Source organism: Chaetomium strumarium (genome assembly GCF_033439665.1).
Source record: "Chaetomium strumarium strain CBS 333.67 chromosome Unknown B0T15scaffold_6, whole genome shotgun sequence".
Lineage (NCBI taxonomy): Eukaryota > Fungi > Ascomycota > Sordariomycetes > Sordariales > Chaetomiaceae > Chaetomium > Chaetomium strumarium.
The window spans coordinates 1,520,063-1,532,872 of record NW_026944434.1 but is presented as its reverse complement, the minus strand read 5'-3'; the positions used below and the strand labels follow the sequence as shown (position 1 = coordinate 1,532,872).

Below are 12,810 nucleotides of genomic sequence, written 5' to 3'. Positions count from 1 at the left end.
TTTTTGTTTCTGCACTTTGGAAACCCCTGGGCTCTGATGCTTGCGCGATAGACACTAGTCGAACCTAGCGCTAGATCATCTTTTTTATCCCTTGCGTCTTCCAGGCGTCTAGTTCGGTTTGGGTAGTTGCTCGAGTGGGCTGACAGCTCACTCAAACTTTTTTCCCCCACCGGGGTCGCATCATAGATGCTTTTTCCGCACACTCTGTCGTTTCGACTTCTCTTTGCTGGTGACACACGGGGACCGGTCTCTCCAATGCCCGGCAGACGGTTCTTGGCTCTCTGCGTTACCATGCGTCCACGCCGCCGTATGACTTCCTTTGCCTCCGACGTCAGAGGTATACATGCGTGTATATAGTACAACGCACACCCCTGGACCTTACCGTGTGCTGTTTCTTAGTCCCAACTAGGACCACAGTAACGGCAGCTATCGACAAGTGTCATGGGTTGCTCCGAGTCTCCATGGAAGCGGCCGTCACTGACACCGCACTTGCTGGAGGCTGGTCACTTGGCACACAGCAGCGGAGAACGGAATGGACCAGGGAGAAAAGGGAAAAGAAATCAAAGTGGAAAAGAAAATGGGAAAAGAAATCCTTAGTTTCCATCCACCGCCTCGAACAGCGACAATACGTAGCGCGTGGACCGGACAGCCCACCAATCCCCACATAGGGCGGTCATCACAGCTGTTGAAGACCGCTGAAATAATACCTGGCACTTTCCTCCCTCTCTCCCGCGGTTTCATCAACCGTCTTCTCCTTCAGAGCAGATAGGAAGCAGAGGGCTGCTTCGCGTCCTTTCGTATGTCTTTCCGTCTGTCCCTGGCCACGATGCACCATTCCGTCTCCTCCTCATAATCTACTCGCTGTTGTCCTGCACCTTCGCGAACAAACAAGTCGTCTCGGGAGTAGCAAAAACAGGAGACGGTACAAACCATACAGCAAGGGGTATGCACACTTAATTTAAGCACGTCGACTCTTCGAATCCCTTTCGGCCACATCAGCCCGTCTCGCAGACCGGTTGTCTGGAACCCAAGTGCTACCCTCCGCCGCGGACTGTGCCGATAATATAAAACGGGACTGAACCCGGAAGAACATCAACACTCGTTGTGTCCTTCACTTCATAACCACACTTTGGATCATACTTTCACCTTGGCCAAGAGGTTCAGCCGATCTTTGCGTACCTTACCAATTATCACACGCACCCCGACAAACACACACACACACACACACACACACACACACACACACACACACACACACAGAGACAGACACACAGACACACACACATACGATCATTGCCCTCCATAGCCAACACTCGAGTTGCCAATCCGGACGAGTCATCAGGGGTCTGGGAAAGATCGAATTCTTATTTTTTTTATTCCGCCCGACACCACAATGGCCTACAAGACCTGGCAGGACAAGTTGGAGGGTAGGATATCTTCTCGGTCTCCCCTTCAGCTTGACTAAGCTAACAATTTTGTACCTGCAGACGCCTGCCGTGAATGGAACATTGCGGCTCCCGTCTTCCAGATTGTGTCGGATAGGCGAGGTAAGGGCCCCCCTTCTCCTTCTCCTTCTCCTTCTCCCCTTTTGGCCCCTCACGCCTCCTCCCACGCCGATAATGAGTGCCTTAACCTAGACTCTGATATTAATTCTTGTTTTTCCAGGGGGACGCACTGCCTGGTCCAGCACGGTGACCGTCTACGGCTCGGTCCACAGCGCCCGCTTCTGGTACGACGGCAAGAACCTCAATAACGCCAAGGAAGATGCCGCCGAGGTCGCCCTGCAATGGCTTGCCCAGTCCAGCTCCAGCTCCAGCACCGCCAGCTCGCCTGCTACGAGCAGGAGCGGGTGGTGAATCAATTTTCACTGATGTCAGTCACCGCCTCCATCATAAAGGGGTCGGATGATGGCGATGATGGCGCGAGTTGGGGGGGTGAATGGAGTTGGAAGGAGGTGAGGGAGATGATTGGGGCGGCATGAGATTTGATGGAGTCCAGTGAGCAAGCGTTGAAGTCAAAACGGCCGTGGGGGTCCGAAGGCGTCAAAGGATGCCTCGGATCTTTCGCGTGTTGCCGCCTGGCTTCTTTCGCTGCTTTGCTGTTGACTTTGTCTCTGGTGCCGTCATCCGTCTCTTCCTCCCTCGTTCCTTTTCCCATTCTCCCGCGTTTCCACGAGGCCCCTTACCTCCGGACAGTCGACACATCATATCTTTACGGACTGCGACTTCGTTCGATGCTGCCCCCGGTTTCTCTTCCTGTTACTGCTTCGACTCATGGCCGGGTTTCTCTGCCCTACAGTTGCTGTACGATATTTGATACCACTTTTCTTTATCCCCTTTTATTTCCCCCTTCCTAGTACTTGGTTTCTTTTACCCCTCTTCCTTCGGAGTTGATGGAAATCGGCCATGCCACACGGCGCAACGGGGAACTTGTCACAATGCGGAACTCGGAATCAGTCTTTCATTTTGGTTGGCAGCTACTCATCACTGTTTCCTGCAATGTTTTCACTCCCTACTTTGGTGGCGATGTTTTGGGCTTCACGAGTTTGGTTACTGCATGTCGTGGCGACAAGGGGTGGGCAGGCATCCGCATGGGATTCTGGCATGGGCGTCCAAAAGGGTCCTGGGTGTTGCTTCCGACATGCAGCATCTTGCCTTCCGCTGTTCGTCTGGACGATGGGGTGCTTTGACTGGCGGGTTTGGGACTTGGAGACCCCCAGGGGCAGTGGGACACAAGAGCGGTCTGCAATGTGCATTTTGGTCGGCTGACCACTTGTCTGCGAAGCATCCCCTGGCCATACAGACGGACAAGGCGGCAGCAAAGAAGCAATGGGGATTCTGGATGACCGATAAAAGTGTATCTTCCTCTGGATTGGCTACTATGTAGGCATCGGTTGGCTGGGTTAGATTGGATCGGATGTGCTTGCGTTTACCCCCTTGTTTGGACATGCCATTTCGGGTCTCAGTTCTCTCTACAATCAATGACAGGAATCAATGGCGATATTCGCATTCCACGACCCTACGTTCTACAGCCAGCTGCATGCCTGTTTGAGTGAATTTCCATTATCCCCAGGGACCAGGTATTGTCGGCCACGTTAGGTCAAGGAAAAAAGCAATGCGATACACTAGAGAAAGCCAAGGCGGCTGATCAGCGCGGTAGTGTGGATTCCAAGGGCATCAGCCTCCGGCCAAAGCCAGCACGTCGGCAAACTGGACTCTCGCGACTCTCCCTGCTTTACCTTGGATCTCACCGCCAGATGCTTGGTCTAGAAGACGTTGGAAGCCGCATTCTCCGACGGGCCACTGCTTTCCTGACGATTGCTTTCCGACTGTAATCGTCGCTCGGACCGAGCCCCATCGGCTGGGGCGTGGTAGGTACCGTAGGTTTGCCACGTCAGGGAGAGAGGGACGCGATGTGTGGAGAGCGTGCGAGGAGCTGGCGGACCGCAGGCAGCATCGCCTTGTCCCGTGATCAGCGCCACTGGATGCATGGATGCATGGAAGGGAGAGAGAGGATTTGCTGCCTGGTTCTCCTGCAATGCTATGCAGTGACACCTAACTCTTGGTAGGCCAGCGTCAACCACAGGGTTTCAGACCCATGATATCTTCCATGAGCAGACTTGGAATATACACAACGGTATTCAAGTATTTACTAGTTTAATGCTATGAAGAGAGAGCGGGCCAGTCCTGCCCGATGTCGATTCGCGGAGCATCTGCGAAGTCTTCCAGGTTGTTCTCCGCCAGCCCTGCCTGCTAGCGGGGTGCAAACAGCGGGAGCGGTGTGTGGGGAGTCGGTCATGCCGCGTTCTCGGAACTGTATGAGCTAGGGTTTTTGACTAGGTCCACGATACCAACTGTCAAAGACATCGCTTATCAGAAACTCAAAGGAAACCAGTTTTCCAATTTGCCTTCAGGTACCTATGTCCGCCGGTCGTTTATGGCTGAACTGTGACGGTGCCGGCACCGACTGCCCGCTGTGGGGTAGAAACCTGGAACCAGAACCGACCCGGCACTGTATGACTAACCGGAGGCCAATTGTTCGAGAAATTCGAGATGGATCGAACAAGGCAGGTGGGGGTGGGCGCTTAGCCTCGATCACGGCTAAACCCCGGCAATCCTCCATTTTTTCCACAACGCTTCTTTGACTACAGTGACTGCGACAGCAATTGAAGCGCAATTGCCGATCCCGCGACAGACCCAACCATGCCACCACGGCTCAATATCTGGTCGGCCTATAGGGCCCTTTCAGTTCGGACCCGGGCTTTTGCCCAAGCTACACAGCCGGGGCCGGCCGCGCAGACGAGGGGGTTGGCTGACAACACGACATCGCGATTCCCCCCGAGCGCTTCCGGCGCGTTGCCGCCGTCTATGCTCCCGGAGAGCGAACCTCTAGCCTACACCAGCAAAGAGAACGAAGCCGCCTTAAATCAGTTGCGCATGATTGAGTACGGCCTTAGCCCGCTAGATCCGTCGGTAGAGGGCCACAAATACGGGCTGCCTGAGTTGCCGCTGCCGTCACAAAAGCATGCCAAACATCGCTATGACGCTGTTATCACGCAAGTTACGAAGCTACTCATGAGAGATGGAAAGTTAGCGAAGGCACAAAGGGTAAGACAATAGACGCTGGGCACTTGCGGCTGGTGAAGCAAAAAGGAAGCTTTCCTGACGGGGACTTTTGCAGGATATGGCCATGATCCTCAACTACCTCCGGACATCACCACCGCCGAAGCTCGATCCAGCGAAACCACTTCTCCCCGGCGCGCCCCCGGCGCATCACCTCCCACTAGACCCGGTCCTCTATCTCGGCCTCGCTATCGACTCGGTTGCGCCGCTGATTAGGATGCGCGGCTTCAAGGGCCTGGCAGGCGGTGGCAAGTCACTCGAAGTTCCCATGCCGCTACGGGCGCGGCAGCGGAGGAGGACGGCGTTCCAATGGATTCTGGACGTGGTCAACAAGAGAAAGTCGAAGGGCAGCGGTCGTAATATGTTCCCGCACCGCGTGGCGGAGGAGATTGTGGCCGTGGTGGAGGGTCGGTCGACGGTTTGGGACAAGCGTCTGCAGGTCCACAAGGCGGGCACCAGCAACCGTGCCAACTTGACGCACTCAGGCATCAAGGGCATGATTTGAGGAGGAACGGCCGGACCGGTGATGTGGACCTGGTGTTACGGACTTCTGCTATAGAATGGAACCCTCTGCAGGAACTGTAGGGGCTGATTCTATGGTGGAGGTCCTGATGTGCTGTACAATAGTTGTATGAATTGCTTGTTCTGGCAACTGTTCTTTGATGCTGCGCCTGGACACCCACACGTACACCATCATACAGTGCCGACAGCACTGTATGGACTTGGTACCCTAACATTGTGATGGGATGCGATACTCGCTGGGCCAGGGCGTTCGGAATAGGTATACATGGGTTTTCACGACACATACTGGCATAGGAGCTTCACAACGACTCGGTGCAACAATGTCGTCACGATTGCTTCTGACTGCTTGCGACTGATCTTTTTATTCTTCGTTCCAACGATCAAGGCTGTGCAGCTTTGTGCAATTCAGAGGCGGTTACGGATATGGGGCTAGCTGATCCGCCGAAGATTCCCCATAAGGGTCTCAGCCCTGCGACATTTTCCTCGAAACTTCTCTGCATTCGGCTCAGCATGTCGAACTTGTAGCAACCATTACTGGCTGAGGTACTTAGGTAGGGTCTCGGGTGTTTCCGCCCGGGAACATGTCGGTGCCTTCTTGGGGCAGCTAGTCTGGAGCTCTGATCAAGCTCTCACATGCCAGAGCCCACCACGCCCACTTTCTCGAAAGCCGGACCCACCTGTCTCCACCCCCGCACATCATCAAGGTTGGGCTGCCTCCCAAACTGATTGTGAGGGTCGTATCCAAACCGTATCAAACGCAAAAGTGTCTCCATCGCAGGCACCCTAATAATAACAGCACTCCTGTTCTTTCTTTCGATACTATCCAACGCTCAACTCTGCACGAATCGACTGATTCCCCACAACACTCCCGACGGGAAAGCGTCGATGGAAGTACGGCAACTCTGACCACGACAATACCTTGCATCGGCGTCTTGGTTTCTTGGCAAAGAGGGCCCAGAGTTGTCTTTCTTTGCAACCTCGACTCTTGGCGGCGGCCGCTCTGCGAAAAGCGGCTGGGCTGACGCCTCCGACAAGAAGTCAAGAGTGCTCAAACGTCGCATCTGAAAACCACAATGCTTTTGCGGCAATCCACGTTTATACAATTCCGCCCTCATATACTGCCGCGTTGACGACCACTCCCCACAGTGAACCTTGTGGCACGCCGTTAGAACCTGCGCACCTTCATCTTTTGGTTCGCGCCCCGCCGTACTTTGCACATTCCCGGACTACTCCACTCACAGCACTCAAGCAAAGTATACGCGGCCGACGCCGTCAAGACCGCTCGCCATGGCTAAACACCAGCCAATGTCGATGGAAGCGATGCTCGACGAGGAGCGGAGAGAAGTCCTCGCGCTTTTGGAGCGAACTTCGAACCCGCGACCGAGACCTCCCAGAGAGCTGGGAACCCGCTCCCCGTCTCCCTACACGCCGCGTTCTCCAGTCCGCAGCATGCTAGACATTGGTAATGACTCTGGGCTTCATTCTCCAGTTTCCCCGAGAAGTTTGAATACTAAGCCGAGACCTGGTCCTGCAGCGCCTGTGAGGAGTATGCTCGATGTGGACAGCCCGCCCCCAGCACCAATCCGAAGTATGCTGGACGTTGATAGTCCGGCCCCTGGCGCGAAGCAAGTGGTTTTTAGTACGCCTTCGTCACCGGTGGAATCAAACTCCCGAGCCCATACTGCCAACACTGCGCATCCAAGGAGCTTATCGGACGCTTCTTCGAGGCCCGTTGACTTCGGCCCGAGATTAGGACCCGCTCGGGTGGTAGATCCGACCGCTGACTACCAGTTTTCTGGAATCATCACGCAGCACGCGGGCCAAGCTCTCCCCAAAAGGGTCACACAAGGCGGCAAGCGGTCCAGTGCCATGGCCGAGATCATGAGGGGCAACGATGTCTCTGGCCTAGTTCTTCCTGGGGATAGAGGGCGTCACCATTCTACCTCTGGACCCTCACGCCTGGGAAACAAATCAAAGTCGCCGCACAACCGCATAGGCATGCGCTCGCATTCTCCTCGTGCCCCACTCATGGGACGCACCTTGAGCCCGGCCGGACGTGGGGTGCTCAACGATCCCGAGATCGTTGCCTACAACAACGCTTATAGACGCCTCTCGGATGCAGCTCTGGCCCTGTCCGGAGGGAGTCTGTCCGAGTTAGGGAAACGGAAAGGTTCGAACTACATGACTGGGAACGGCAGGTTGGTTAAGGACTACCTGGGTCCGGATGGCGAGCCGCTAGTGGAAGACAGCACCGACGACAACGGAAGTTCGTCTGACGAGGAAGGACAGCGTGGGAGGAAGGCCGCTCGGAGCTCGGACAGTCGAACATCGCAGAGCGGGTCTGCGTCACCCGAAGCCCAACGGCAGGTCAAGAGCCTGTTGGCAGCGGCTGAGGAAGAACGTAGGTGATATGGCAAGCTCCTGGAATCCTCCCTTGCGACGAGGCGCTGACGGATGTGAACAGGTGCTCAAGTGGCCTCGCAGCAACCGGCATACCAATACAGGTCTCTACTTGACGAGCCAGAGATTACCGTGACGAATCCATCCGGCGAGCGAGTGAAGCACAATAAACCGGTGATCCACCCTGCCACGAGCTTTGACAACCCACCGGGGTCTGGCATCAACACGCCCCTGGATTCAGACACCGAGCAGGATCTCACCGACATCAAAAGAGCGCAGAAGCTATCCTTTGCGATGACGCAAATCATGGATACGCCGGAGGCACACCGCACGATCCAGATCATCACACGTGGTGAATACTCGAAGCTTGTTCAGGAAGCCGAAGAGGAACACCGGCCTCCGCGGAAATACCTGGTCGCCACCGACCTCAGCGAGGAGTCGACCCATGCGCTCGAGTGGGCCATCGGCACCGTCCTCCGCGATGGAGATACCCTCCTAGCGATCTACTGCGTCGACGAAGAGACGGGCATCGGCGGCGGCGACAATGCGCAGGTTCCTGACGAGCCGAGGGCGATGAAGGAGCAGGCGGCAGCGATTAACACGGTCACGTCCAGCAAAACACCCATCACGGGGAGCGGCACCAACCTTCCCCTGCGGCCATCACCCTTGATCTCGCGCGTCTCAGACCCGGGGTTGGGGAATAGCGTATCCCCCGCGCCATCGCTCAGCAAGGAACGCAGCAAGGCCGAGGAGGAGCGGTACCGCGCCGTCCAGGCAATCAGCGACCGGGTGACCAAGCTGCTGCGCAAGACGAGACTGCAGGTGCGGGTCGTTGTCGAGGTGCTGCACTGCAAGAACCCGAAGCATCTGATCACCGAGGTCATTGACCTCGTCAACCCCACGTTGGTCATCCTGGGGAGTCGGGGAAGGAGTGCGCTTAAGGGGTAAGCACCTTTTTTTCGCTGCTGTCATGACTCGTCTAGTGAGCTAACGTCCCCTAGTGTCATCCTGGGCTCGTTCTCCAACTATCTGGTCACCAAGAGCTCCGTTCCTGTAATGGTGGCGAGGAAGCGCTTGAGGAAACAGGGCAAGTACAAACGAGTGCCCGCAACGCATCAAATCAACAATATCCATAATCCGGCGGCCAGGAGTCTGGCGAATGCGAAGATCGATTGAGAACTGGTAGTTAATGGAGAGAATGGAGGTGAAGAAAAAGCAAAAACGACTGAACAACGACTGAGGAGTTCGGGGGTGTCATGATGGCAACTCTCTTAGTCTGGCGCTGTCGATCTTGTTTACGGCGGATAACGGATGACTACCTATCCATGGGTATTCGAAGCTATGCTTTTGGGGAGGGAAGTCAATGTGGTTTTTGTTCAGAGATGTTAGTCTTTGAGATCCCGTAATGAGATGATGATGTTCATGCCCGGCCGAAGCTGGCTTGGTTACACAGCTTTCCTATATGTACCTGAGCCGGTACATAGGATGCTACTGCTTAGCTAAGTTGCGGCATTGGTTGGGCGCCCACTAGATGCACGGGTCCGTCTCAATTATGTAAGCACAGTTGATTACGTAAACATAAAAAATGCTTCTATCGCAGCGTTGACCCCGCGCCTTCCCTGAGCCCCTGAGCCCCTGAATGCCACCACCAAACTATAGTACATCTGAATACCGCAAAGGGCATGCCCTCGAGGTTCTTGTATGGCCAACTACGTGGCACTTTGTACACTTGCTTGGAGCCTGACGGGGCCGGGCCTGGGCCTCAACCACTTCAAATTGACTGGGCTCCCGCTTGGTACTGGACCTTGGGAGTGAGCTTTGGGCCCGAACTGGCTCAATAAGCTGACGAGGTTCAAGAAGGAGCTGTGGGTTACCTTCGCGCTTCAAATGCCAGTGTGAGTGGAAATGGCTAAGAAGAAGAGCCTCGCCTTGAAGACTATCTAGTATATGCAAGCATGGTAGCCCATATACTCGAGAGAAGGTGCCTGTACAAGTAGGGGATGGAGGAGGGTCTGTCATTGCAAGCAGCTTCCGCTGCTCCTCGACCTTCCTTATTGCTTCGTGTGATACTTAGCCCCGTACTGCTTTATAGAGTACTACTGAAAGCTCAAGAGGAGTACGAATTTGTTGCTTTGCTTGGCGTGCTTGTAATTCAGAAAGCTGGTTCTAAAAAGCTAGTTGGATTGCTTTCCAAGCATCAAAGAAATCGAATATTGACCTCTTTAAGTAGGACTTAAGGAGGGAGTAAATCCCTTTAATATATAAGGTAGCTATATTGCCGAAATAAGCTAACTGGTCGACCTAAACACGAATAAGCTTCTCCTTGAATGGAATAAGCCATGTTACCTTGATATACCCAATCTCTTCGAGATACTAGGGAAGGTACTTTTGTTGTATTTCAGCAAGGCGTTTAGTATAGTCTTCCTCGGTCGGCGAGCTGATAATCGAGTGCCAGAAGTTATAGAATTCCTTCCATTGCTCGGCCTTCTGGAATGCTGGTTGATATCGTATAAGGACTGCCTTGTTTATATGCCAAAGACAGAAGAGTATTGTAGCAGATGGGAAGAGAGCTGAAGCTATATTTATAATTGCAAGGCAGCGGTCTATAAGAATAACAGATAGGAGAGAGGTATTGCATTGCTTGTAGAGTGACTTTAGCCGCTCAAGTACCCAAGTATAGTCTTCCTCTACCTCGCCACTTGTCACGAGGGCCGTCGTTCAAGGCCAGGGTCAAGCCTCTGGTGGTAAACTGACTGCATTGCAAGAATATTGAACTTGCAGGAGGAAAGGAATCCTCGAAGACTGCAAGGTGCGAAGAAGTCTAAATACAGGATGTGGAGCATGTGCCCAGATGTGGAATGTGGGGCACCAACCAGGTTGACTAATCAATGGCCTGTGCCATGGTACGGTGGGTTCCACCGTCACACCACTTAAGAACACAAACGCGATATAAAACGACCGCTGAGCTATATCAACGCCAATCATATCCAGGAGAGGCATGCCGTACTTGTTTGTCTTGTATATATAATCAAGGAGGAGAAGCTCAGGGTAAGCCTAGAGGTAGGCAAGCGAGTCAAGGTGAGCAAAAAGAACAGTGTGACGAAACCACAGGCAGTCCTGCCTCTGAAAGGGTTCGCCGGTCGAAGGTATCTGCTGGTCGGACTGTAGGTCTCGGTGAAGCCAAAAGGTTCACAACAATGCAAGTCGCAATGTCTGCACAGTAATGTAGGGCTACTTTACTGCTTGTAATTGCTCACTGAGGAAGCTAGCTATCTGAATGAGAGGCAGAATGGTAGAACTATATACAGCTTCCTCCCCTAGGTATCCCGTACCTAGATCTCTGGAACATTTGGAACAATTGTCGTTCCCATTGTTCCATCTGGAACAACGTTCCTTGGCGTTGTTCCCCAGGAACAATCGTTCTTGGCATTGTTCCTGATTTCCCTAATCCTCATTGGTTCCTTCTTCCTCGTAATGATTGGGTACGGGCGCCGCCCGTTGACCATGCAGGTCGGCCCCCACCGGCCTCTGCAGGTTAGTTCATGACACGATGCCCCCTCTCCAGGGCTGTTCGTCCCGAAAGCCCAAGTCCGTTTCAAATAGTGCCAACATCCCACGTTGCAGGTATGTCATGTTGTTCCTCCTTCTTCTTCCTTAAGAAATGCTGACAAGATGTCTGGTCGCGTGAAGAAAACGAAATCGAGAGCGAAACCGGAATCCAAAGTCAAACTTGCCGAACGCAGCGACCTTTTATCCATCATTCTTCGTACTGCGACCATGGCGAAGAGTCCTTGCTCATACTGCAAGGCTCGCGGCCTTGATTGCAAGTCTTCCGCCGACGCATCCTCCGCCTGCTACGAGTGCGTTCGCAGTCATCAGTCTTTCTGCGATGCGCAAGGCGTTACTGTACAGCAACTCCAGCGCATCGTTTCCCAACATGATAAGTTGGAATCCGAGATGGAAAAGGCGGAGGCCGAGCGCGCGGCCCTTGATGCAAAGATCAATCGCCTGCGTCTTCAGAAACGAATGTGGTTTGAGAAGATGACGCGGGCCATCTCTCGTGGTATCGATACCGTGGAAGAACTGGAGCGGGTAGAGCGTGAGGAAGCGGAGGCGCTGGCAGCGGCGGAGTCGGCTTCTGCCCCTCCTACTTCGTCAACCCCTCCTCGATTGTCGCCAAGCTTTATGCCGTTGTGGGACTCGGTATATCCTAACGTTTCCTTGGAGCCTTCTCTGATGGTGGATTTTGGGTTGGTTGGCGGTGGTCCGTCGTTCTTATCCGAGCAGGGTTCCTCTGGTGAAACGACGTCTTCCCAAGGTGGCGGTGGTTCTTGATGGTGGCCAGGTCTTGGTTGTGCCTGCCGTGCGTGTCGTGTTATAGTGTGGCTGCCTGCAGCCGTTCTTTTCCTTCCTGGGGTTCTTACCCCGATTCTTGTTGCCTGTTTCCCGACAAATGAAATGGCTCAGTGGTGCAGCTTGGTTATCACACCCGAGTGAATGCTTCTGGGAGACTATGGGTTCGAATCCCATCTGGGCTTCTTCTCCACATGGGTCGCGTTACCGCGGGGTGACGCGACCCGGCCGGAGATTTTTGTGCTTCCCTCCTGGTCGGTCTGGGTTCTGTCGGTGGAACTCCTTTAGTTTTTCCGTGCAGTTGAGGTGTTCTGCTGGTTCCCATGAATTGTCTTCTGGTCCGAAGTCGAGCCATTTGATTAGGTACTCTAGCCTTCCGTTGGCTATTCGCGAGTCCAAGATTTCCTCAACGTCCCATTCTTCTTCTTCGTCCTCGGCTTCGATGTCCTTTGCAACCCGTGCGTTCCTGGGTGCTGGTTCGAGGAGCGAGATATGGAAGACGTTGGTGCGTAGCTTCATCGTTGATGGTAGCGAAAGTCGATAGTTGGATCTCGAGATTCTTGCGTCGATTTTGAATGGTCCAATCTTCCTGAAGTCGAGCTTCTGGCTTGGCCGTTTCGTTCTCAAATTCCGGGAAATGAGGTAGACCATGTCTCCTCTCTCAAGGCGAGGTCCCTCGAGCCGATGTTTGTCGTAGTACTCCTTCATCCTGAGTCTGACGAACTCGAGTTCTTCTTTTAGCATTGCATGCAGTGCATGCATCTTCTCCGCCTTGATTTTTGCCCTGGGTACCGTGACATCTGGTCCCTGGCGTAAATCTGCTTCGTAACCAAAGTTCGCGAAGAACGGAGTGACCTTTGTTGTCTCCGTTGGCGTTGTATTGTATGCAAGCTGTGCCGCTGGCAATAGATCA

At 53.9% G+C, this 12,810-nt stretch overlaps 3 protein-coding genes and 1 non-coding gene across 4 annotated transcripts; all 4 read left to right on the top strand.

Moving 5' to 3' along the window:
* Positions 1-1,393: 1,393 nt before the first annotated feature.
* B0T15DRAFT_495834 (uncharacterized protein) lies at positions 1,394-1,856 on the top strand (the record flags this gene model as incomplete). The annotated part of the gene is made up of 3 exons (XM_062867127.1): positions 1,394-1,427; positions 1,488-1,547; positions 1,666-1,856. The coding sequence occupies 3 exons, from the start codon at positions 1,394-1,396 to the stop codon at positions 1,854-1,856; spliced, it is 285 nt and encodes a 94-aa protein (XP_062719049.1).
* A 2,244-nt stretch (positions 1,857-4,100) lies between these two features.
* Positions 4,101-5,268, top strand: B0T15DRAFT_269048 (ribosomal protein S7 domain-containing protein). The gene is made up of 2 exons (XM_062863440.1): positions 4,101-4,607; positions 4,681-5,268. The coding sequence occupies exons 1-2, from the start codon at positions 4,203-4,205 to the stop codon at positions 5,125-5,127; spliced, it is 852 nt and encodes a 283-aa protein (XP_062719048.1). The 5' UTR covers positions 4,101-4,202; the 3' UTR covers positions 5,128-5,268.
* A 1,163-nt stretch (positions 5,269-6,431) lies between these two features.
* On the top strand, positions 6,432-8,720 carry B0T15DRAFT_402388 (uncharacterized protein; the record flags this gene model as incomplete). Its single annotated transcript, XM_062865161.1, has 4 exons — positions 6,432-6,606; positions 6,679-7,545; positions 7,609-8,488; positions 8,546-8,720. The coding sequence occupies 4 exons, from the start codon at positions 6,432-6,434 to the stop codon at positions 8,718-8,720; spliced, it is 2,097 nt and encodes a 698-aa protein (XP_062719047.1).
* A 3,284-nt stretch (positions 8,721-12,004) lies between these two features.
* On the top strand, positions 12,005-12,082 carry B0T15DRAFT_t190. Its single transcript has one exon. It is a non-coding gene; the product is annotated as a tRNA-Ser (tRNA).
* The last annotated feature ends 728 nt before the right edge of the window (positions 12,083-12,810 follow it).

What these genes read in the sequence shown, in the direction of transcription:
- B0T15DRAFT_269048 (XM_062863440.1), top strand. Translation starts at nt 4,203, where the DNA reads ATGCCACCACGGCTCAATATCTGGTCGGCCTATAGGGCCCTTTCAGTT. An exon ending in AGTTAGCGAAGGCACAAAGG is followed by an intron (nt 4,608 to 4,680) that starts GTAAGACAATAG and finishes GGACTTTTGCAG; the next exon opens with GATATGGCCATGATCCTCAA.